The 27,331-nt window shown below is 41.0% G+C and overlaps 1 protein-coding gene across 3 annotated transcripts in view; it reads right to left on the bottom strand.

Annotated features, from left to right (window-relative positions):
* PRR16 (proline rich 16) overlaps nucleotides 1-26,529 on the bottom strand; it is a 143,811-nt gene extending 117,282 nt beyond the window's left edge. For all 3 annotated transcript variants that reach the window (XM_052701334.1, XM_052701335.1, XM_052701336.1), the window contains exon 1: nucleotides 26,270-26,529. In XM_052701334.1, the coding sequence (XP_052557294.1) occupies nucleotides 26,270-26,431 (162 nt within the window). In that variant the 5' untranslated portion in view covers nucleotides 26,432-26,529. The remainder of the gene's footprint in view (nucleotides 1-26,269) is intronic.
* Between the last annotated feature and the right edge of the window lie 802 nt (nucleotides 26,530-27,331).

Here is a 27,331-nt window from a genome sequence, read left to right as displayed (position 1 = left end):
AGCTGTACAGACAGTTATAACCCTTGGAAAAACCTTTTCCAAGTCATCGAAGTAGAAAAACTTGCCTCATCTAGGATTTTCCAAAGTACTGTTGCAAAGAATTCTCATATGTTGTCTTTTCAAAAGAGATTCCTCTTTGTGTACCTCTACTGGAATTGCTTTTTCAAGCAGAATTTCTTTTACGTTCCCATCTCTGTCAACCCCTGAGTGATTTCAGGAAACCTGGAAGCAGGACCGGCAATAGCAAGGTTTCTGCAGTTAACTTAGAAGAGTGTATTTACAAATAAGAATTTATAGGCTTTCCACAGTTACATCTCACAAACAGAGTTCTAATTAAAGTCATTCTCTTCCTACTGTCTCCTGCAAAATGTGAGAGGCTGTAGCTGAACTAATCATGTTGAGTAACACTGTTTTCTTGTGCTTCCAATTAATACTCATCCATTGATATCTGTCTTAACCTGATGCTCACAGGCCACAGGGGAACATTCTGCAGTACCTAGTGCAATATGGTCCAAAGAAAAGACTGAATAATACAAGTCATTTTGGATCACAAAGTAGTTCTGGGTGTAGCCTGTAAATTTCTTTATTTGGTTACTGACTGCATCTAATCCACTTTCCAGCCTGAAGTGTGTTTTTTTAAATGTAGAAATGCAAATACTTGCACAAAATCTAGAAAGACTATGGTTGTTCATGATGCAAAACTAGGCAGCTGTGTACAGAATCTCAGCTGTTGCTTTCAGTTTTGTTTTTCTTCCTCAACTAAAATATTTTGCTTAAAGAGCTTCACCAGGTTGAGTCAGGTTCAGATCTTACTCCCATGCCATCCAGTCCCTGCAGTACTCCAGGTCAGCAGTTCCCCTGAGAACACACTGTGTCATTCACCTCTCCACAATATAAGGAATTCAGCACACGCAAAAACAAAACAGTGTATTTGTTCAAAATCAAATACTTTGTGTGTACTTCTCAAGTGTGGGGCTCAAGGAGTTTCATATTAAGGTTTGTAATTCTAATTTCTTAACTACTTCTGAACCTTCATTATCATGCTCTGACTTTGCCTTAGCTGTAGCATCTCCCCTTTTCCATTGCCCAAGGAATTTGTCTCCTACAGTGATGATTTTTGGTCTTTAAGATCAGTCAACTATCAAATTTGCACCAGGTAAAAAAATAATAATAATTAAAATTATTTTTATAAAGTAATATGCCATCTTAGAAACAAGTATGACATTACTGATTTAATACTGCTCTTCTATCTTTTATTTTCAGCTCTTTTCCTGTTAAGACTTCGAATATAATATTGTTAAGGAGGTTCATATTGAGAGCTTTTTATGTTCATCCTGGTTGAAATAGTAATTTTGTACTAATTACCACAACCTTCCATCTCTGTAGATTTGATTATGTCTCATGAGAGTGAGAATAAGCTTCATGATCCTGTAAAGTCTCTTGGCTCCAAGGATAAATGCCATCACAATACACTGGCAGTTCAATGACCTTACTGAGTATAAAAAAAAGCAAACAAGTGTTGCAGGAAAGTTTGAGTTGTCCCTCTGAAACTGCACCAAAGCACTTACCCAAATCTACCCCTTAAAATGCCAAATAAAAACCAAATCTGTCTTGAACCCAGCATAACTAATAAATGAATGAATGAATGAATGAATGAATGAATGAATGAATGAATGAATGAATAAAAGCACTGTGCATTAAAAGAAGTAAAAATCATAGCACTGCTAACTTTTCAATTAAAAAAATCATTTGCTCACTGTGTGAAACTTCAAGAAAAATTATTGATGGAACAATGGTCCTGTTAGTGAACGCCAGGGTAAAGACAGGAGGCAGCAGAAAAACACATGAATATCACGAAAAAGAAAAATGTCAAGCTTCAGCCTGATAAAGTATTGAACCTGTGTAATTCAGCTACTCACTTAGTGCAATTTTCATTAGAAATGAGAAGCAAAGGAAATATCCTGTGGTCTCTATTTTGCTTTGGACTGGATTTAAAATGTACTCCTTTAATTCTAACAAAGAAGTGCCTCTTCCATAAGATATTATTTGATATTTACACACATAAAGAGAATCCTTTCCTCTCCAAGCAAAGAAACAAATAAATAACAAAACCTTGCTTTATCTATTTTGAAGTCATCCAGGGGGCCTAAGTACTAGAATATGGTTACAGGTTTCCTCAGACAGGACAAAGACTTTGCACAACACCTTGCTCCCTGTTGGTCTCTACGTGTCTCATGGTTTCCATGGAAATCAATTGGAGGCATTAATTTCAGAGTGACCTACATAGTTGAAAATAAGGTAAAACTTTACAATATACTAAATGCAAGTTTACCTTTACACTAATTAAAAGGAAATAAAAAAAAAAAAGGAGAATGTAATTCCTCTATCAGTAGGAACCAAGTCAATTCTAGCAGTAGATCTGGACTCTTTCTTCAGCCACTCCTATGCTGGTTGCATCTATCAGATTCTGTAGACTTAGATTTAGGAAGCTGTGCCAAATACTGAAACATACCCCGTGTCCTTACTTTAATTTTGTCCATAAAATTCCACAGAACAAACTGCAGCACTTTACACTTGAAATAAATGATTTCTCCTAAGAGCCATAAGCCATTTCATAACTTAATTTGAATTATGAATGAAGTGCCTTTGAGACCAGCTCTAAACGAATGACACAGTGTGGGCTGTCGTGTAGAATTAAGACCCTTCTGCACATTTGCCTTAGAACAGGATCATGCTTTCCACACTTCCATCATAAAATCCTATGTTTTCTAATGGCAAATATAGTATCTTAAGTAACTGTGAAGAGAATTTCCTGATGTACTCTGCACTTACACTGTAGAGGTAGGAGCATTACAGCAACACCAACAGACCTCATCACATGCAAGAGGTGGCTCTGACATTTAATGAAGTCTATGAACCAAGAGCTTAAAACTGAAAGAAATAAGTTGGACTGCATCAAATTTCCAACAACCATCATGCACTCAGGATTTTGTTCGGAAAAATGAACGACATGTACCAGCTTTCTGCAGCATTCCCTTAATGAATGAGAAGTTACAACCATGGGAGACGGCTGAGGACAAGCTCATTCCTGCCACCTGCTATAGCCATTTAACCCACTAGCCAGAAATTAATGGGAGTGATGGATTAAACATACAAGAAGACCTACAAGAAGAACCGTGCACTGTCCTCACTGTTAGTCAAATTTATTGCATCTAACTGTTCTGATAGCTGTTGGTTGCCTCCAATTTCTCCATTTTTCTTGTGTACCCAGTCTCAGAAAATGATATTTTTTGATTTAATTTTCTTCCCAAAAGTTTTGTACAGACCTTCTGTTTCAATCATCTCTAGCAGTTTCTACAAGTAGAAGACCAGACAACCAGGTTACACCTAACACTGAAGTTAACTTCACATGGATGATATTTTTGCCATCCTCCATCTACTCCAATTATAAAGAGAATCCTTCCTTCTCGAGAAGCTCCTTTCTCTCAGTGCTGCTCCTGCTTTCTCTCATCTGTTTGTGCTTGTCGCAATTACCACCAAACATAAACAGTGACACATTTTAATACAAGCTGATTAAAGCACCACTTTGGAAAAGAGCTCAGAAGGTGCAGACCTTGTAGCTAGCTATTTTGTTTAAAATCTGGGAGCCCAAGATTTTTTCATCTGGAGTGAAGCAGTCACAGAGCTGCCATTTTAAGCCATTTGGAGTATGTTGGGTGGGTTTGTAACTATGACTCCCCAGTCTCCAATTAGGAAAGACGTTGGAAAGAAATGGCTTAGGAAGGAAAGGAAATTCTGGCAAGGGAAAAGTCTTTTGTTTGTTGTTTTTTTTTTTTGCTTGTTTTCTTTCCGCATAGAAAAGCATAAACAAGGGAAGAAAGAAGTAGTAGGGAGTAATTAATGCAAGCCAACTGAATGGCTCTAGAGAATTCAGTAAGCATGAACCAAATTGTAAATAAATTATCCTTATGTACACAAATACTAAAAAGATCTTTTTAATGGGTTCTCTAAGTGACTGTCACTTCAACCAAGTTTAGCAACTGCATATCTTTAAAGTAAGTTTTAAATTGTAATTCATAACTTCAGGTAAGTGGGTTCAAATTATTACATATAATACAACATTACGAACAAAATCCTTATGTATAATACTTTAAATGCAAACATTCTCCCCCCCCCGCCCCTCTTTTTTTCCTTATGGTTAAATACTTAATCCAGGAAACACTTTAAGAAAAAACAAAAAAAAAATTGTCCAAATTCTGGCAATCTTTCACACAGGACTAGATTTGCCAGAAGAGTGTTTTCGACCAAAAAGCAGGACAAAAGGGAATGTAGGACTCACACATCTCCAGAGATCAGTCTCCAAAAAGGGACTGCCTAGGAGAGAATGCCTCTGCTTGCCCACCAGAACACCCTTGCATCTCCACGTATCTGTTACCTTCAGGACAGTTTCATTCAGAATCAGTGTGTAATCACCATGATCCCTTGCCCTTTCTTAAATCTGTACCAGCGTTCAGCCTAACTCTACTGGCACGGAAGACACAGCGTGTTGGCTGATGAAATCTTATTAACAGTGAGTGTTACATTAAAATCATAGTGAACTGTTGCTCCCTCTAGACAGGAATGTGGCATAAGGTGATGCCAACCTTGTTTCAGCCCAACTGCAATGACACATTCATCTTCGAAAATGATTTAAATTTTATCATCTTACACAGATTTCATCCTTATTGCTCCTGTTCATACATCAATGTTTTCTTTTTCAGCACAATGCGACTACTAAATTAGAGAACAAGAAACTGAAAAAGTAAATCCTGGAAGCCCTTTTGCAATCAACACTAGCAATTTTAGTGCATTAAATCCTAGTATTCCTGCATATTTATTCAGCACAGTCACCAGGCTTCATTTCAGCAGCTCAGAGTACAGCAGACATATCTGACATACAGATATGTCAGATACGTAACACATTGCAGAAGCAAGACACATTTGAATGCAGCAAAGCAATTTGTTAATGTATTATTTGTAGTAAGTACCCACTCATTGAGGATACCATTTAAATGGCACCATTTAAAAAGGAGACAGTGATTGTATTTGGTAGCTTCCCACCATCTTGCATGTACTGTAATGCCACCTATTTGGAAGACAGATCTGATAGATGTTCTGTGTAAGATTTCAAGCTCCTGAAAAAAAAAAAAAAAAATTGCAATAATTATCCATAAAAGCATAGTGGATTTTTTTTTTTTCCATTGGTTCTATTAAAATGTAATTAGGGCCTGTGCAATTGCCAAAAAAACAGCAATTAGCATTGTTGTGTAAGAGAACACTTAATCTGGCTCATGAAAACCTCCAATGCACTACTGCTATTGGGCTGCCTACCTATCTGAGGGAACTCCATTAACACAATACACAGGCATCTTACCATCTTCAGGGCAATTATTTTTAAAACACTCTGGTGAGGTCATGGAACAAGTGCACAGATGAGGAGCTGAGGTTAGGCTATAATGTTAGACAGCATTTCATTTTCCAAATCCTTTGTAAGGAGGTATTTCCAGATGCACTACATTTTTTAATAAAACCTACAACTAGGTCAACCAAGAGAAAATAATTAACTTCTGGGTTTCATTTCCAATATTAAACCCATTTTACACATTGAAATGGTTTTCAAAAAGTACCTATTACAGTCATAAAGACTAAACCAAGATTTGTTTTGGAAAGCTTGCTCCAAAAATTCCCATTTACAGCTGCATGTACAACTAATTCTCCTTCAGCTATTACAACTGCATAGACTGTCTTTTTCACACCTGAACAGATTCAATAGAAGGACAGCAATGGTGGAAAAAGAAAGCAGAAAAATTAACTGTGAGCACACCAAACCTCCAACAGTGCCACAACAATTATGTACAGGAGACTGGAAGCTCAGAAAGAAACCATGTTAGAAAAGAAAAACCAGTAAGACAGAGCATCTGTATTTGTGTGTGGTTGTGTGTAGAGGAAGAAGAGTTCCCTCAAGTCATTGTTGTGCCCAATGCTGTTTTACTTTAGAAGTTGAACCACTTACACGTTGCAAAATAAACAAACGACTGATATCAACTTTTTCAGTTTCAACTGCTGACTACAGAATATTCATGACCCGGTGATACGTGGCACAGAGTCTAGACAGAAGCCAAGACAGTCATTAGCAGTCTACCCCAGGAGTCAGCGTGGTGTGTGATACTGTTTGACATTTCCATTAACAATCCAGAAGATGGGGCAGAGTGTATCCTTTCCAAGACTGCAAATGACACTAAACCAGAAGTAGCTGACACACCAGAGGGGCTCACTGCCATCCAGAGGGACCTGGAGGGGCTGGGGTAACAGGCTTCTGAGGAAAAAGAGCCCCAGGCTCTTCCACCTGCTGATCATGGTAGCAGTTCTTGGTGCCTGTTCTTGCAGCCACTGCTTGTGTTCCATGAGGCCTGCCTGGCTCAGGCAGCTACATTCCTCCCAAGTGGCCAGACCCTTTTTCCACATTCCAGAAACTGACTTCTTCCATTTGAGTTTTCCATGAGTTCTTAGCTTGTCCACGCAGGTCTCCTGACGTTTTTGGTTGGTTTCTTATTCTCAGGGATGCACCAATCTCGAGCTTGGAGGAAATGGCACTTCAGTGTTAACCAGTACTCTTGGGCCCCCTTACCTTCTAATGCTTGAAGGACAAAGTTGCTCTCTTGAAGTCCAGGGTTGCAATCCTACTTACAGCTTTGTTTCTTCCACTCAGGATCCTGAACTCCTCTATCTCATGGTCACTGCATCCCAGGCTGCCCCGAGCCTTCTTATACACAACAAGTCCTTTATTACTAAGTACAATGTCCAGCAGCACAATTCTCCTCACTGGCTCCTCCACCACCTGCATCAGAGAGTTACCATCAACTCTATGCAGGAACTTCCTGCACTGTGTGTGCCTAACAGTGCTGCTTTTCCAACAAATATTAGGGTGGTTGAAATGCTCAATGAGTGCCTCTGAGGCTACTTATAGCGGTGTGTTGGAAGGTTTCAACAACTTTCCCCACCTGATCAAGCAGCCTGAAGCAAATACCCAGTACTGTCACTCTCTCATTGGCCTGCTCTTTAATTATTACCCAAAAGCTCTCTACTCATTCTTCACTCATCCTTAGATAGAGCTCAGTACATTCCAGTTGTTCTCTCCCAAAAAGAGCACTTCACTGTCTTGCCTTGCTGTCCTGCCTTGTCCTGCCTTTCCTAAATTGTATTCAGCCGTCCATGACAGCATTCCAGTAATGTGAGCTGTCCCATCACATCTCCAAGATGACAAGAAGATCGTGGCCTTGCAACTGCACACAGATAGCTATTTTTTTTTTAATTTCTCATACTGGGTATGTTGGTAAACAGGCACATCAGATAAGAAAATGAAGCAGAAGATGCAGGCTTCCCTAGAGGGATACAAGGGGAACCCCTATAACAATACACACCCTTGAGGTGTCTCGCCTTCTGTCTCTTGCCAAGGGAGGCAACTAAGGAACATTTACCACTGTTCTGGTTGGCCTGGATAATTTCCCAGTCATTTGCAATGGCATGAGCACGGCCACTGTGGACCCTGCCCTCGAGTCCTTCAGTTTGAAGCTTCTCTGGCAGCTCCTGGCAGCTCGCCCTGTGGTCTCTGATTTCAGGATCTCTCTCACGCATCCCCCATGGTGCCCCCATGGTAGCTACTTTAATCGATCATAATTGAAAATAAACTGATTGGATTCCACATACTCTGAAATACCTTTAAATAATTAGCTGCATATATCTGATGCCTTTGTGATCAGAAAGCATTATGTGAGCACTGGAAGATCCTTCTACAAAAGACAGTGCAGAATGAATTATGTGAACATAGAATAATGAAAATACAATGCCAAAATCACTTCCTGGATACACAGTCAGCTTTTTGGAGATATTTTCTCCTTTGATGCATGCAGATTATGACCATGGTTCAACCGAAAACAGTTTACAGACAGACGTACTCTGTTCCACTTCCCCACAACTCGGATGGTTAATTTTAGCTAGCTGTTGATTCATTTTAGAATCATAGAATCCTTAGGGTTGTCCAGCTCTCCTACAGTAAGCAGGGACACCTTCAGCTAGATCAGGTGCTCAGAGCCCAATCCAGCCTCACCTGGAGTGTCTCCAGGGATGGCGCATCCACCACACCTCTGGGCAACCTATGCCAGTGCCTTACTGCCCTCACTGTGAAAGTTTTACCTTACATCAAACCTAAATCTATCCTCCTTAGATCTGAAACCATTTCCCCATGTCCTATCAAAACAAACCCTGCTAAAGAGTCCCCTTCTTTCTTACTAGCTCCCCTGTAGACACTGTGGCCGCTGTCAGGACTCTTAGAGCTCTCTCTTCTCTGGGATGTACAGCCCAGCTCCTTCAGCCTGTCCTCATAGGGGAGCTGTTCCAATAGGTCTCTGTCACTCCTGAAAGAGGTTCAAAAACAATCTGGCTCTTTCCTTGTGCCTCTAACACATAGTCTCATGATACTAAGTAGGATCTGACACTGTCCTGTTGGACCCTTTACTAAAGGGTCCTTAATGCCCTAATGATATCATCCAGGCTTCCATGATAAAAAACATAGGATACAATTCTTAACAAGAACAAAGAAAGGAAAGGTCAAAATAACTTTCAAGCATGACCAAAACGATTTTTTTTCCCCTATGCTTATTGATCTGAACAGTATAAATCACTTAGTCTAAAATAAAGTTTGAAAAAAAATATCAGCATGATAAAGAACTGAGCAAGGAACATTTCTCTCTGTACTATTTGGCATTAACAAAAAAGTTACAACCAATCAAAGATGGTATTTCCTAATGGGAAGCACCTGGCAATCTAGTAATATATTACACTATCTCAAATGAAGACAAATTAAAAATAATTCATCAAAGCCAAGTAAATTATTTAAAATCCCATCTTACACTCTTAAGAAAGTATCCAGACATTTTGAACAGTGCTCCTTTCACATAAATATATGCTATAGCAAATCAGTCCTTCAGACATTATCTTATTTCACTAACGGAGTATGTAATGGCATGCAAAGACAAACATTTAATGTTACTTCCTTGCACTTAAATCACTAGCTTGACCTACTAGCCCTATTGCTTTTATCTTAGTATAACATTCCTCAGAGCTTGAAGAACATTACTTCTGTCTAAAGACAGAAGAGAAGAGAAAGAAAAAATCTGTAGGAGATAACATCCCAAGTCGGCCAGGGTGTTACTCCAACCATAATTTCTCAACAGACAAAACCTAACATTTTCTAGTCAAGAAAGACTAAAAACATTAAGACAGTTCTCTCCTCTGCTGAGAGAAATACATACCTGCCATAAGACCAACTAGGCCAGGGCACCTAGCATTAATTAAATAGGAGCATCACTCTGTTTTGAAACAAAAGGAGAATGTAAGTGATGTAAACAGCTTTTGTTTCCTTTACAATATGATAACACAGGAAAAAAAGGAAAAGATCTTTTGAAATGTGGTTTTGCAAAATAATCAAGTTCTCAGAAAACAACCAGAAAATGTAGACCTAAAGTATATGAAAGACACAAAACAGGGATAGAAAAGTTTTATTCCCTCAAAAGAAGGAAGAGTCTAAATTGATAAACAAATCTAATCCATTTTATTGATGTACAAAAGAATAAGTTCATGAAGAAGAAGAGATATTCAAGAACTATCTCTGATGAATGCTGATGCCAGGAAAAAAAGAAAAAAAAAAAAAAAAAAGAGTATAAAAGAAAAAGATAAAACAGGAGGAAAAAAAAGATTGTTAGGTTTTAAGTCAAGTTTTATAAAATAATCTTCCAATGGGAAGAGTAATTTAAAAAAACTTACAAGGGCTGCTCCAAAAATAATGCCTCCAGTTTTATTATGTTAGCCCACATCAGGTGTGGGTGCTGGTGGTATGGCAGCAGAGATTGAATCTTCAGCTGATACACCATTCCATGTTGTTGCCATGTGACAGATGGCAGCAGAGGGGTAGTCTGACAGAATGGAGTCTGACATGGAAGTGCATGCAAAACAAAGGTGTGGACTTGAATTTCTCCGTGTGGAAAATATGGCACCCACTGACACTCATGGATGCTTGGTGACTGAAATGTTGATGTGAGTGCAGCGAGGCGGTGGGTGGCGCATTTCAGCAGTGACAGCGATGTGAAAGACAAGCCATGTTCCAGATGGCCATGAACAGCTGTCACATTATGAAACAAAGAGAGTCTCAATCAAGATGTAGTTCTCAGCTCGTAGAGTGATGTGCGCTGTCTTTTGGGATAGGAAAGGAGTGATCCTTTTGGATTCCCTGAGCCACACAAACCATCAACTCTGACCACTGCATTGAGACACTGTCTAAGCTAAAAGCTTCTGCTTCCAGTGTCAGAACAGAGCAGAAAAGTTTTCTCCTGCAATATCAGGCCACATACCAGTATGTAGGCCATGGGCCACATGTTGGCTCACTGTCTTACCACACTCACTGTTTAGTTGGAGCTTATTGCCCTCTGACTTCCATCTGTTTGGGATGATGATGCTGCTGTCAAATAGCGATCACCTCCACTGGTGCAGATTTTCAGAAGTGTGGCATGCAGGCAGGTGAAAATGCAGTTACTGCTGGTAATGGTATTGAAAAACAATGCAATGCAGCTGGCAGTCTGCTTTATGAAATTGCATTATTGTGCTCTTTGTATCTGTTGTAGTTTCCATAGAAAAAAAATTGGGGACATTAATTTCAGATCAATCTACATAGATCTACTTAAAATGGAGTTAGATAAACATTAAGAAATACTATATGATCTGCCTGCAACCAAATGATCCTATATTCAGAGACTATTCTTAAAAAAATATATAGAACAGCCTGGAAAGTCATGACATTTTAGATAATATGATAAACTGAGTTTATGGCTTCAACTTCATCTCACCGTTCTAACTGGAAAAAACAGTCAAGCAATGCCTTTTTTTTTCCCCTCATCTACCTTCTTTGTTGTCAGCATCTCCCTCTTTTCTGCCTTTCATTCTTTCTACATTTTATGAGTCCTTCATTCTAGCTCAGCAGTTCAAGCATCTCACACACTTGGATGAAGAAGGAACAAAATTCACAAATAATTCTTATTCCTACTCTTTATAGGTATGGTAATTTTCACTACACATGCGGAGGAATAAATCTTGGTAAGCGAAGCAAGCACAAGCCACAGAGCCCCAAAAGCAGTCTGCAAATCAAGCTGATAATACTGTGTCAATGTGCATTCAGACATATTTGTAGAATAACACTGCAAAACTTAATAGAACAGAACTGTTAAAGTCTTGCTGAATTTAAAGCAATGTTAGCCTTCTCATTTGGGAAGTGGACAACTCATTTTTAAAGTTTCTTTCCCAAAAATGTACAGATTGCAATTTCTTTTCCAATAATATGCATAACGCAGTGATTCAGCAGATCACACAACCTGTCTTGCAAATACTTCAACTCAGCCTGTGACTCTCTACAGAGCTTTTATAGTGTTGTTATCCCTCAGATATGGTTCACAAAAAACTAAGATAATTTGTTCTCTTTGGTGTCCTTTAAAAACAATTATTTTTTCAGAGAAATCTCTTTCTGTGGAGACAGAAGCAGGATGTGCTGCCTTAAAAAAGGAATTTCTTTAGAAAAACACCTTGTGTATGTGCAGCCACTTCACCAGAGGATGTACATGCATGAACAGAGAAAATTACATATAGCACATGCTCAGCTCACAAAAGAAAATTTTTATTGAGTAGTTGAAACAGAATGCCACAATGCTCTGTGTATGTTAATTTCTCGTACACATAGAACCATAGAATTGCTTGAGTTTGAAGGCACTTCAAAGGTCATCTAGTCCAACCTCCATCCAATGAGCAGGGTGCTCAGAGCCCAATTCAGGCTGACCTTGAATGTCAGAGATGGTGCATCAACCCCATCCCTGGACAACCTGTGCCAGTGCCTCACCATCCTTTAGATACTGACAGGCTGTTCTCAGGTCACCTCGCAGCCTTCTCTCCTCCATGCTGCACAGCCCCAACTCTCTCAGCCTGTCCTCGTAGGGGAGGTGTTCCATCCCTGGGATCATTTCTGTGGCCCTCCTCTGAACACGCTCCAGCAGCTCCATGCCTCTTCTGTACTGAGGACTCCCCACGCAGTGCTCCAGTAGAGGGGCAGAGTAGAGGGGCAGCATCATCTCCCTTGCCCTGCTGGTCACATTTCTTTTAATGCAGCCCAGGATACAGTTGGCTTACTGGACCACAGTTTGGTGTCATCAGCAGGTGTGCTGAGGGTGCACTTGGTTAATAGAAATGCAATAGGGTGCACTCTGTCAAACAGGAATGTCAAATGCAACACAATAATCAGAAACAGAAATAAAGAAAAAGGTACAGCCAAAGGGAAAGGATTTTGTTATAAATCTTTTAATCTCTACTATTACCAAAATTTTAACACATTTTTATTTGTTTGCCTATTTGAGGGTTTTTATCCAAACTAAATATTCAAGTTCACAAAAAACACTGTTCTGTGCTTCCTAAATCTGTCTTGCATTGCAGACTCCAAAAACATCACCTTCATTGGAAGAAAACTTTAAAGGTCACACAGTAGCTACTAATCTATATTAGAGGAAAGTAAGATGCTAATAAGGTCTTGTCCTCATGCTACAAGCAAAGTACAAAACAAAGTTCTTCCAAGAACAATTACTTTATGGCATTTTGCTAGACTCTAGTTACTCTACAAAAACCCAGTTAGCAAATAAGTCTATTGGAAACAGACATTTAAGACATTTGGTTACTATAAAATCCAATGGTTATTTCCATTTGATCAAGGAGTAATTTGAGCAAATTATCATTCCAGTAAAATGCTTTTCATGCCTTGGAAACCATACATAGAAGGAAAGCATATCAGATCTGTAATTCACACTGATAACAATAATGCCTTATTTTACATCAATTAAATAAATTAAGCTGAGAAGTATTGAACTACTGAAGCACTGAAGTACTGAGGTATCAAAGTGCTGAATTATTGAAGTACTTCTCCCAAGTGTGAACCTGGGAGGAGTATTTTGCCTATAAGAACAAACTTGTTGGTAAAATTAGAATTTGGTTTTTAGAAAGTTGTCTCATCCCCAGTTTCCTACAAGCGTTGCCATTTTTGCAAGGGGTAGCTATAAAAGAAATCAAAATCATTTGAGAATGGCTGTCACAAAGTACTATGATATTTACCATACCAAGAGAAGTTACTGTCAGAAATGGTGAAAGTAGTGGTGATGAAGCAGAAGCATGCTTCATGTTTACCAAATGAACCACAACATCTTCCAAAATATTTTTTAAAAAGGCAAAATCCATAAGTTTATTATAACTACACCTGACCTCAAAGCACAAAGTATCAAGAGGGTTGTTTATATTTTTGCTGAAGAAAGAATTTTTCCAAGGGGTTATTTATTAGCTTTTGCTGTTAGTACTCTTCACTGTCTAACACCTGTTAAGCAATCACTCTCCAGAATAATTCTTACTTTTATGCAGTTGTAGGTTTGCAGCAGACCACCAAATTATAGAGGAAATAACTTTCCACATATACTACATATTCTGTTGAAGTATTAAAAAAGTGGTATTCTTTCATACTTTTTTGTTATTTTTAAGAAACTTGAAGTAAAGATTCAAGATATTAGATGTGTGCAGCTCCTAAAAATGGTACACTGCAGCCATTCTTAAGATGCAGGTTTACCGTTAGGTTTCTTATATGCAAGACTTAGAATCTGATAACTGATACTAGTCAACAGAAGAATCCAGAAGACCTTTTAAGGCTTTTTTAGATTTTAAAGGACTGATTTTCTTGAAGATTTTGAAAGACGTTGCCCTCTGCTACCCAGCATGTAAATGTGAAATTACTACCTGTGTCTAGTTTTAACCAGTCTTGCACTACATTTCCTTGGTGAATGAAGGATTTCAGCCTTAGCAAAAGACTGGTAACCTTGCAATACTTACAGATTATTATCCTTACGAGTACTATGGTTTTACCTTCTCCTGACATAAAGAACATTCTGAACCCTTGAATCAAACACCAACTTCTCACACATACACTTGGAAACCCCCAGAATGACAGGCACTACTTAAGGACAAAAGGCTAGTGACTGAGTTAATATTAGGTGGCACAGCTCTATTAAGGTCAAATGAACTTTATTCAGTATAGACCACCTTAGGGACAGTGAAATAAAAAGTTCCTCAAGACAATCTGAAAAAAAAGAGACAGTGTATGTACAGTCTGTTTTAAGTAAAAAGCTCTCACAGTGCACTTTGCATAGTTTTTTTTCTAGCTTAACCTCCTTGGCACCTAAAGTACTCTGATTTTTGCTGCACAAAGTATCCATCCATCCAGTCCTACTTTAAAGATTGCTCTGTATAATAATACAGCTTGGGATTTTTTGCATGTGTAATTTTTGCTGTGGATTTTATTTTTGTTTGCTTTCCTTTGTGCAGCTGTATTGTCTCATACACTTTTCTTTTACACTTTATTTTCTATTCCGCTAATCAAGCTAAGTTGACATCACAGCTCAGACAAATACCTTGATGGTTATACAGTATCACACCACAAAAGAATCTGCTCTTAGATTTATGATAGCTAATAAAACTAATTATTTACTGCTGTATTTTCATATGATTTGAAGTGCTTGCAACCCAACCATAAAAAAAAAAAAATAGGAAATTTGTTAATAGATGAGATCATATAAGCACTATATGAAAAATAAGTGAATCCAAATCACTTGTCAGCAGATAAAAACAAAAATTAGCAATCCCAAATTCCTCATTCTCTTGCCTCAAGATAGTCTAGTCCAATCCAGACTCCTAGTCTGGTCAAAGTACCAATTTTCTATAAGCCTTATAGGTCCACTGTACCATTTGCACTTGGATTTCAAGAAACAGAAATTACTTCATTGGCTAAGGTAAATAAATTAGTATAGTCTCCTATGCTAAATAAACGATACAAGATACCAGACATCATGATCATACGCAGGACATTTCTTTATCCAAATGCCATTGCTTCAATAAAGCTCTCACTTCCCATAAAATGATTGTCCTTCAAGCAATCCAAGTCCAATAAGACTCAACTGTACCAGTGGTACAGATAGCATTACAGATAAAGCTCAGGCTATAAGCTCTTGTAAACTTAGCCCAGTCAAATTGCCTCTGAAACTATCAGGAAAAACACCAAGACCATGTTCTAGTTGGAAACTGAAAATCATTTATTACACAAAATAGCGCCACAGTGTTTTGAGGAAGGAAGTAGTGAATTTTAAATATTCTGTATGCTGAACTAGAAAGCTGAAAAACAATATTAGCTCAGACTACCATTCACTTCAAATTAGAAGTTTTTTGCTTGTAGTAACAATCTAACAACAGAGCTTTCTGTTGCTTTAGTTTATTGGAAATTGAGTCAGAAGTAGGACTAAAACCACTTTGAGATCCTGCAGAGGACAATCTCCTACTAGCATGCAAAGCATGCATGAGGAGAACCATCATGTTAGTATGCTAAAGAGTAACCTCAAATTTTTAAGACCAACATTAGGATTTTGATATTCCTGAGCCTATTTTCAAGAACAGACAGACAAGCATGCTCATTTTTGACAGCCGACGCATGTCACGTCCTTCCTGTAAAGAACTAACATATCATTTTGATACCTGATGACAGTGACATGGATAAAGGGCAGAAGCAACAGCAGAAACTGCAGTGATAGGAAAGAGAAAAGGGGCTAGTTAAAGAAAAGGAAGAGTTCTGTGGAAATGGAAGGACTAGTATGATGCACAGAATTTGAGAAATCAAAGCAAAAATTCACATATGCAGAAGCTGGAGAAGAGGGACAAAAAAAACCTTAATGGTTCACATCATTTGAGTAATTACACTGGGTGTTCCAGGATGGTTTAATCTGGAAGTGGGGAAAAGGACATATCATAGTCTCATGTAAAGATGTGACAGATTGGTATTCTTGAAGAGCTGCAGCCCTTACTTCCTTTCACAACTGCCCAATGATATACACAGCAGCCATATGTATATACATAAATATGGAATGACAGAATCATGAAAGTTCAAAAAGACCAATAAAATCATCAAGTCCAACCCTCAGCCCACCAAACCCCATTTAACCATTTATCTCAGTGCCACGTCTCCGTGTTTCTTGAACACCTCCAGGGATGGTGACTCCACCACTTCCTAGGCAGCCTATTCCAGTGCTCGACCACTCTTCATGAGGAGACATTTTTCCTAGTATCCAACCTCAATCTCCCCTGGTGCACACTGAGGCCATTCCCTCTCATTCTATTGCTATTACCTGGGAGAAAAGGTTGATCCGCCCCTCACTACAGCCTCCTTTCAAGTAGTTGTAGAGAGCAACAAGGTCCCCCTGACCTCCTCTTCTCAAGACTAACCAGTCCCAGTTCTCTCAGCTCTTCTCCATAACATCTGTGCTCCAGACCCTTCACCAATTTCATTGCCCATTTCTTGACACACTCCAGGTCCTCAAATGTCTTGTAATGATAAGCCCTGAACACAGTACTCGAATATCACCAATGCCAGGGATGATCGCTTCCCTGGTTTTGCTATACTAGCTCTGTTACCGTAGTTCTGATCACATCATTTCTGATACAATCCAGGATGCCACAGCTCAGCAGTCAGCCTACCCAGATCCCTCTGTAGGGCCTTGCTACCTTCAAGCAGATCAACACTTCCTTCCAACCTGGTGTCATCTGCAAACTTCTTGAGGGGGCACTCAATGCCCTCATTCAGATCACCAGTAAAGATAATAAACAGGGACAACTGCAGCGTCTGATGCACAGACTCAGATGTGAATGATCCAAATCGTTTATTACAAGTTTTCGCATCACTTATATACCTTCACAAGTTTTCTTTTTCTAGCTTTCCCATCCACCTCGGCAACTTTCCCATCCACCTTTACATGTCAGCAGAGCATTCTGCAAAACACTCAAAACACGGCTCATCCAATCACAGAGATGTTCGTTCTTCTTCTAGTGGTTATCATGCTGTTTATATGCTGCTCTGAACAGTTTTTCTTGTATTCCCACAGACAACCCCAATACAGTACGGGGAGAACACCACTAGAGACCATCTGCCAACTAGGTTTAATTCCATTCACCATCATTCTCTGGGCCCGGACATAAAGGTGTTTTTTTACCCAGTGAAGAATAAATCTGTCCAAGCCATGGGCTGCTGGCTTCTCCAGGAGAATACTGTGGGAGGCAGAGTTGAAGTCTTTGTTAAAGTGTGGATAGATTTCCTTCATCCACCAGACAGGTCACTTGGTCATAGAAGATGATCACATTGGTCTCCTGGTGCCTGCATCCATTGTATTCATACATGGACTCACACTGCAAATTTGTTATCTATTGTTGGTTTTGAAAGCAAGTAAAATGCAGATTCAAATCACAGACAATGATATGTGAATAATCTTTTACTACTGCAATTTAAATGAAGAAACATAATATGTATATCACTTTTATATTTTCACATTAAGAAATGTTTATTAAGGGAAGCTAATGTTAACATAGCACTTTAATTCAATATATATCTGAGTATTTGACAGCAGATTTGGAGTACAGATATGAACTCACTAAAACAAGTCCAGCAAAACACTGGGAAGATGATCAAGAGACTGGTGCATCCAGGTGCATCCAGACTGGTGCACCTGAGGCTTATTTCAATGTATATAAGCATCTTATTTCAGTGTATATGAACAGTTGATAGAAGGAAGCAAGAAGACTGACTCCTCCTCTAAATGAGAGAAGAACAGGCAACAGGCACACCTTGAAACACACTGTTTCTGTGAAGGTGAAGCAACACAGGCACAGGTTGCCCAGAGAGCTTGTAGAGTTTCCATTCGTGGCAATATTCAACAGTTAACCAAAAAAGATCCCAAGCAATCTGCTCTAGTTGTTTCTAGATTGGCTGGGATGATTTCCAGAGGTCCTCTTTCAACATCAACACTCCAATAAATACTGAACTGTATTATTTTAGATGGACAATTACTATTCCATTAGTATATACACTTATAAGAAATTAGAGAATTAATGCTGTGAACATATTATTTTCACCCATTTCTAACAAAACGGAAGAATCTCAATGACAAAGCATGCAAAAAAAAAAGAATTATTCTTTGTTTTTCTTATGCCACAGTAAAGAAATAAACGTACTGACTTTGATTTTTCATAATAATTGTATACAGGCAGGACAGTGAGTGACACGAATGCACACCAATCACCTGCTATTTAATGCAAGCTCAACATGCTTTATTAATGTTTTCAGTTTGGTTTTATTTCCTTTAGTTGCCTGTTTTAATACACTTTCCAATAAAGTAATTTACAAAAACAGTATAAGATTTTATTAGACATCAAAACATGACTTTAATACTTCAAGGATAATATGTCAAGCTCACTTTCTGTAGTTCACTGGAAAGGACAAACCTTCCTCCTCATTGGGAAGGCTTTGTCTCCCCATATGGGTTCTGGAACCCTGTGCAGATAGTCTCACTTTAACCAAATGATCAACTTCTGTCATTGCCCTAGGAAGTGCAAAAATTGTCTTGCTTACAACAAAAGCCACTACAGTGAAAGTAAGGATGTCCTACTCTGCTTCCACCTTGGAGCATTCACTGAAAGATCTGTGGACACACCATTCTGAGAAGAGTATAATACTATCATTGATGAAAGACTAGGATAATTATTCCATTGCTATCAAAAAAGCTTTGAGGAGGAAAAAAAAAAATGAAGGCGTTTCACCATTGAACGCTTTTTCAGATTACTGAGAAAAAAAAATCTGCAATGAAATCTGGAAGGGATTCAACACCAGTGCCCTCGGTCTTCATGATGCGATGTGGCACATGTTGCATGAAACAATGGATGGATGAGTTTGTTAACCTTTAAAGACATATGAACATACCACTATTTTTGCAAAAGCAGCAACCGACAGTACTGCTTCCATAATTTCTTGTCAGCACTGCAATCAGTTTTAATACGGTAATTTCAGACTCAATAGGAATGGCTCAGCCACCCACCTGCCCCACCCCAAACATCCAACATGTGCACAGCAGCCAGAAAGATGCTGCAGGATTTTCTCACCCCTTTCACAAGTAGCAGAAAAAAACAAAGACTCATGTAGGTACAGGGTTCTATGGATTTGTTGTCGGTATTCCACGCTGTAACATCATGTAGAGCACTGGGAGTTAAAGAGTTGATGCTCCAGTCACACGGGCTGCTGATTTTCTGGGTACCTGGTTCTCAGAAAAGAAGAACTACATATCCCAGAGGACTTTTCACTTTTCTCTTTCCACTTTCTGTTCAGAGGGAAAGATTAAACTGCTCACAAGTCACGAGATGTTCCTCTTTCCTTTTGCTGCTTGCCTGCAGTGCGTGCTCCTAAACATCTTGCCCTCAGCATTAGAGTAAGGCCTTTGGTTTTGGACACTCTCTCTCTCATCTTAGTTGATTTATGAGCCTCAATTCCAATTATATTCTATTATATCGTGTTATCTTGCATTTCTTTATCTTGTTTAGTAAATTAGTTTTCCTTCTCAGATTGTTGCCACTGTTTCGTTTTTAGGCCCACCTCCCTACCGATTTTTCCCCTTTTTCCCTTTCTCCCTCTCCTGGGGTGTGGGTCCAAGGGTCCCCACACCCCATTAGTCATGAAAATAGGCCAAACTGGCCTGCAAACCGTTGACATACAGATAAGACAGCTGGTATTATCTTGATGTTACCTGCTGCTGCTGCAGTTTATTTGACAAGGACAGCAGCACATGTGCAAAATAGACACATTTGCTCTGTCTGTCTGACTATAATAACCCCCTTGAATATTTCAGTATGGCAGCACCCAAACATGATATGCATGAGTTACTTGTGAGGCTTCTCACCATTCACTTCACTTTCCTCCCAAAGAACAGGGCTAGCAAGAACTATAAGCCACCAACATTTTGCAGTTCTAAATGAGATGAAAACTAGAAGAGGACAGTGATGCAGTTCACAAGGATACTGTGAATTAGGCGCCAAGGGAAAGAACTCTTTAAACTCAAGGACATGCGCATTTCTCTCCCACTTCCCCCATAAGGAGAATACATTTGTTGAGTACAAAGTGACTGGAAGAAGTAACTTGGCTGTAACCTCTTGACTCAGAAGTGGGAAGAGTGTTCCAGAACTTGTTCCAAAATGTGAGTAATGGGAACAGAAGTACTGTTTAATTTTCAGAGGCAAATGGCAAAAGTCTGCAAAATGTCAATGACAGTACTCAACCAAAACACTATTTTTGCATGACACTTAAAAAAAAAAAAAAAGTATACATGCATATATTTGGCAGCAACTGATTCCTCTGAATTCTGAACTCTCAATAAAAATGAAGCCTGAAATTAAATTCTGCTTCCCCAAAACTTGTTTTCGTTCCCGCTGAAGTCAGTCTCAAAAGCCTGGCAACAACAGACGAGACTTCCTGCCTTACTACTTTTGTTTTCTGTATTATGGTCAGTAGTGCACAGATTGGGTGAAGTTCACATTTCAGCACAAGGATACATGTTTCCACTGTGGTACTGTTTTTATTTGAAAACTGAATTTATATATGCTCTATTTAGCTCATGGTTGCACAATACCCATTACTATCAGGAGCTTAGTATTGCATAAAGGGAACGAAGTAGCTGACATGAGTGTTTAGGGAAACAAAACAGCTAGCACAAATTGACAGCATGCCCTCTGTCAAGCCTCTTGATATTAATAAGCAGTGCTCTATATTTATGCTGGTTATTCCTTTCATTGTGTTACACAATAGCTTATTGGTAGTTTTGATTACAGACAAAGCAACTTCACCAAGTGCCAAATCATCTAGTCAGGTTCTGGCAAGCTTGAAACTCTTTTTAAGTTAGATAGTTACCTTTTAGCGCTATTAACTTTATTGGCACTGTTTACAAAATAATCTTATGTAAAAAAGACTGTGTTCCTCTATTTTGTGTAACTGCAGAAATGGTTCACAGAGCACAACAAATGAAAGGAAAGGAAAATTGTGATTCATTTACCTGCAGTGAGTATTTATGGCCCTGTATGGACCCCTGGGCAGATCACAGCAAAGCTGTGTGCAGTGCTTTCTTTACATAATGAATCTTACTCTCTACTTACGATAAACATCCAGTTAGGATTCATGGCTGCATCGGTCAGCAAAGACTGCAATGAGAAATCAGAAAAAGAGTCTGATGCTGAAAAGAAAAGTGAGGTTTGGACTAGGCAATGTCAAATGACGGAATGTGCCTTGGTCCTGGTCTATGAACTGGACTGTAACTCTAGCTACAGACATGGAAATACTACGAGAGCTTCAGTATCACCCATAAGAAACTGCCCCATACAGAGCATGTGTCTACTGGAATGTTCCTACTTCAAAAGGTACATTTAATAGTGCTGGCATCCACAAGCTGTATTTAAGAAGAGCATTTTCTGGATTCCTAATAGTAGGAAGAAACATGCTTAACAACCCCTGCCTTCAGCTGCCTCTACCCAGCAAAAGAAGCTGTAGCACCATGACAAACATAAACAGCTGTTTACAAGGATGGATAGTGACAGGACCAGGGGAAGTGGTTTTAAACTGAGACAGGAGAGATTTAGGTTAGATATTAGGAGGAAGTTTTTCACACAGAGGGTGGTGAGGCACTGGAACAGGTTGCCCAAGGAGGCTGTGGATGCCCCATCCCTGCAGGCATTCAAGGCCAGGTTGGATGTGGCTCTGGGCAGCCTGGGCTGCTGGTTGGTGACCTGCACACAGCAGGGGGTTGGAACTGGATGAGCACTGTGCTCCTGTGCAACCCAGGCCGTTCTGTGAGTCTATGATTCTACGACATCAGTAGAGATCCCAAAGTAGAGATGAAGCAGGGATGAGCCTCAAAAGAAGGAAGTGATTGAAGTGTTGAAGAACACTGCTCTGTCTACCCCTAGGCATCTATGCAGTATGTTCCCTACCTATGGGTAACCCCTCTCACTTCATGCTGCAATATGAACCCAACACCTTTTTCGTAACACTGCCTGTTATATTTCTGCCTGTGCATCAGAGGTACTGAGATAACACTGACTGTCACTGCTCTAACCCTCTTGTTGGATACACTCTGCAGCCTTCTAGATTCCCAAAAACATGCAACAACCTGAACTGCCTTACTGCCATTTGGATCATCAGCTAAAACTCGAAAGGAATGGAAAACACTGGTGTAACATGTATATGTTGTCTATATACATATATATGTCTATATACATATATATATTGTCTATATACAATATAGATGAGATGTAGTACCACAGATCTTGCTGAAGGTGGATATTACCAATGCCTCCAAACACCCGAAAGCATTATGACTGGCCTGATTATGGAAACAGGTCATCTACCTCTGTAACAAACTTTGTGCGTCTTTCTGGTTTTGTTTTTCATCTGTTAGTTCCATCATCATTTGGAAAACACTGTTAAGTCATGCTCAAGTTTTATATATCACATATTTATGGCAAATAAAAGCAGCAGTAAAGTGAGGGAGGATTATTCATTCATTCCTTCAGCAAGACATTTTGGAAGGATTTAGAGCTGAGGAGGTAGTCTGAGAGAGACTGGAAATTTACTGATGCGTGTGCAATGCCTATTCGGGCTTCTGCTTCTCCTGAACCTCCATTCTGGATTATCCTAAACATTGTCAATAGCTACACAGCTGCTTCCCTTTGATAAAAGACTGGAGCACATTTAGCCACTTAAAAGCTATGCAAATGTTTCACACATAACTTCCAGAAATTTGCTTTGCATGATGACTTTTTACTACAATTAGAAGTATTTATCAAATTATTTAGGGAATACTTCATTGATGTAAACAAACAAGTACAAGGCTCCAGAAATGTCTAGCATTACACAGTGTGAAACAGCGAAGACTTAAAAATGAGGAACTCCATGCCCTGCCATCCAAGTACACAAGCACATCCCTATGCACAATGCTTCTCAGGGTAGTCAAGAGAACTACCCTGAGCATTCTGCATTCAAAATACCTGAGACCAGCACAGTCCTCCAGTTTCCCATAGAGCTCATCACTGCATTACAGAGGTAGTTGATGGATAAATTTTACTTGCAAACACTTAGTAACAATCATCTTTCTAAGCCTATTGCAGAGAAAAAAGGTCTTTTATCCAATTCCCCAGGGAAGGTTTCACAACTTAATTTTGCAATAGCCTGGACTAAAGAAACATTCAGAGTTACTCAGTCTTTTGGCACTCCTTTGGAATATTCGTCAAATAATGGCTACTCAAATCTGTTTGGAACAGTAATCCCTTCCAGCACAAAGCCAGGAACACACACTCCTATCAAGAAGACACAAGTAACTGTGCCTCTTCCTACTACACCCCAGCACAGGCCATAGGTGAATTCACAGTCTGCACTTGGATCACCCCACCCAACATGTCTCCCAGTCACTCCTTTTCCAATCCCAGGCCCTGTGCTTCCCTTGGACCTAAGCAGTCCAAAAACAAGGAGAGAAGGAGCAGATGTTCTGCTTCCAAGAGACGTGGAGCTCCTGGCACGTGCATGTGTTAATACACATGGTTTTGTCGTGTTTGTGCAGAAAATGCATAAAACGGGTTTAACAGCCCATCTTCTCCCTAATTTCTCACCAATTGCCTGCTTAAACAAAAAAGCTGTTACAGCATCCATTAAAAGAGGCTTTGGAACGAAGGACAGGCACAAAAACATTCAAGTAAGTAAACAACAGAAAGCTAAATGTACGAACATTTAGCATTTAACGTGTCTGATAAGCCTAACTGTTATAAAACTGTCTACTTAGAAGCAAGGAAACAACAATATTTGACAATATTTTTAATATAAAACTTTACAAAGGGATGCTGAAGGATACTATGAGAAAACATCCAGTCTGCCTCAATACCTAAACTGCTATAATAAATACCATGTAATAAATAAATAAATTATTGGTAACTAGAAGTAACAAGTAGGTAGACACAAACAGAGAGAAAAAAAAAAAAAAAAAAAGCAATGCTCTATAAGTGACAAATTTTTAGTATTATGAGTGAACATTACCACAACTGAGCCAAAAAAAAAAAAAAAAAAAGGGAAAAATAACCCTCGTAACCTTCCTCTAATGCAGAATGTAAGTCTTTTTTATTGTAACAGTGATATAAACAGAATGTTCTCATAATGCTTTACACCCAATGCAGGGGGAAAAAAAAGCCAAACAAACGAACAAACATAGGAACAACAGAAACGAGAGCACAAAAGCCTGAATGCAGCAAACAGGCAGTGAAGATAAAGAACAGTCATAACATTTTTGGAAAAACACAATCTGCAGTGAAACAGGGAAGTGCAAACTTACATCCCACGGTTTAACTCCTGGCCTGGTCCTGCAAGAAGGAAGCACTGACCAAGGACAGATACACTTCTGAGCATAACACACCAAAACTGAGCTGTTGGACCAGAGTCCTCCGTGCTTTAATGAAACACTTGCCCATGCATACTATCACCCGTGAGAAAGCATGACTATTAATTTATAAGATCAGTTATCTCACTTTCACATTAAAAGGTATACACTGCAGATGCATCAAGAGGCATTGTACAGATTTTAGTCCGTACTACAAAAGGCAAAAATCTGAGGTGCTCACACGGCAAACTTCTGTCAACTTTTCAAAATGAATGCTGTGCAAAGCATATTTAACACAATTATAATGTTGTAAAAAAGCAGGTAACTGCATATCAACCCTCACTTGTCAGAGTATCAGAGATATCATCTTTATGAGATATTTAAAGAAAAACGTCACTCGGGAGCTCATGTGTGATTATGAACAAGAGTTCACTACCCTTTTAAAATATATCTGTATGTGTTTGCTCTCAAAAAAAAAAGGATTTGCAATCCTATCACCTTTCAATGCACACACTATGGTGCATAAGTGAAGTTACAGGACCATTTTCCTACAGCTTCCTTTTTACATTTGACTTCTGTTTGGGAAAAGAAGTTCTACACAAGCCATTTCCCCACTAAGCAGAGGTAAATCCCATTCTCTTTGACAAATGCAGTCACACAGAATAGACCCGTTTGCTTAGATAAAACACGCCACAGTAAATAAGGACACATGACCTCCACCAACAGAGATCTTGTTTGCTCACTGGAGGAAAGCTGGGAGTATGCTGTGCAGAGAATGATTTACATTCACAGGACATCCTTTCCAGGTCCTGAAAAATGTGCTTCTGCACCAACAGGAGACAGTTTGCTCAATCAGTCTGTGAACGTTTGCAGAACAGTCCTACAGTGTTTGCTTCTACTTTAAAATATCCAAACCAAAGCTAAAGAAGCACAGACAGTTGCATTTTAAGGAAGAGAGAAATTGTGTTAAAATCTGGAGTTGTGAGTGAGATGCCCAGCAGCTATGAGCAGTGTGTTGATGCACACATCAGCCTCATACAAAGCACTGGGTGAATTTCAGACCGCCTATGATGGCCAAAGTCCGTTGTATAAAACTTGTTGACAATGTTATTAAAATAGAAAACTAATATTTGATAGCAAAAGACACAGCCTCTTAAAAATGTCAAATCCAGGATTATAAAGCAATGCATTGAGATCCTGGATTTGAACTCGGAGCATAATCCAACCATCTGTCGACCAGTTGTGTTGCAAAATCAAGATAACAAACAGGAGTTTTTCTTCAGCTACAGCATTTCCCAGCTCCCGCAGTCACCGCGCTCCGCCTGCAGATTAACGGAACAGAGGTGACACCCGCCACCGGCAATAGGAAGACAGCGAGGGCAATCCTGCCTGGCCTCGGAGCAGCCTGGAGAGGCAGGTAGGCAGGTTCCCGTCCGTCGCGCCGCTGCGCCAAGCCGAGAAGGGACGCGCATCCGGACTGCGGGACCCCGACCCTCACCAGCACCGGAGGGGGCGAGAGGCGAGGAGCCCCGACAGAGCCGCCCGGCAGCTGAACCGCAGGGCGAACCCCTCGGCGTCGCCGTGCTCCATCCGCGCCGCCCGTCCCGGAGCGCTGCGCGCCGCAGGCAGACGCAGTCCCCCCCGCCTCGGGGCACGGCCCCGCGCGCAGCCCGGCCACCAGTTGCTGGGACCACCGCGCCGAAGTGGTGGAAGAACGGAGGCGGCAGCGGAGCCCCGATGGGAGCGGGACACCCGGCCCACGGGCGGGGATGCTCGACCCCGGGGGGACAGACCGGGGACCGGCCACGAAGCTCTCCGCTCCCTGCGCTTCTCACCTCCTTAAGTTCCTTGGCCACGTCTTTCAGGTCCCCCAGGACTAATTCCAAATCCTCCACGATTATCTTGATCTGCTCCTTCACCTTCGTTTTAGAGGCTGCCGGCGGCCCCTCGGACGGCGACGAGGAAGAGGATGCGGTCCCCTTAGACTGGGCAGACATCCTTCGGGACAGCCCGGCACAGCCAGGATGGGGGGGCACGCAGGTCAGGCGAGCCGCCCGGCCGCGTCCCTCCGCTTCCCAGAGCTGCCGCAGCCGCCGCCGCCGCCGCCGCCCGCCCGCCCGCGCATCGCGCTCCGCCGAGGGCGCCGCGTTGCGCCGCGCTCCGCCGGGCGGCCGCGCTGTGCAGCTGCCATCGGCTCTCGGGAGCGGCGCGGGGCTCAGCTGCAACCCGCCGCGCCTGCGCCTCGCCCCTCCCGCGCCGCCTCCCGGCCCCGGCCCCGCTCGCTCCGCTCCGAGTCCGGAGAGGGAGCGGGGGAGGAGCGCCCGCCGCCGCGTCACCCCCGCCGCGTCTCCCCCGCCGCGCTCCCGGAGCGGGAGAGGCTGCCGGCTGCTCCGGAAGCGGCGCTCCTTCCCCCGTCGCTACCCGAAGTGCGCGTGGCTGCATCAGCCGGCGGACGCGGGGCGCGGGGCTCGCGCTCCGGTACCGCTGGAGAGAAGCGCCAGTCCGGAGCAGCGCTCCGCGGGGAAGCGCTTCTCACGGCATCGTTCCAGTCCGAGGGGGCGGCGGTAGTGCCGAGTTTTTGTGCGGAAAGTCAGCGCTTGGCGCTACCGGCCACGCTACGCTGCCGTGGGAGGAGGCCGCGCTGGCTCCTGCTCAGTTGGACGGTGCTGCCTGGAGGACCCTATAAGGAGAGTGTTCGTACATGCCACCAATTGGTAAAAGTTTCTCACAAGTCTGTTCCCACCGCTGCTTGCTGCCCAGCAAACACACGGGAGACTAAATCGAGAAGTAAAGGTTCTTCATTTGATTTGATTGACGTAAAAAAATGCACGTGCACCAGAAGTGTTTGGTGGGATGCTGCCCAACTCTGCCTGGCCTCTGAAGTGAGAGCCTGTGCT

Source organism: Tympanuchus pallidicinctus, unplaced genomic scaffold, assembly GCF_026119805.1.
Source record: "Tympanuchus pallidicinctus isolate F22 unplaced genomic scaffold, pur_lepc_1.0 scaffold4, whole genome shotgun sequence".
Lineage (NCBI taxonomy): Eukaryota > Metazoa > Chordata > Aves > Galliformes > Phasianidae > Tympanuchus > Tympanuchus pallidicinctus.
Note: the sequence above shows the minus strand (reverse complement) of the source record. Positions and strands in the feature narration are given on the sequence as shown.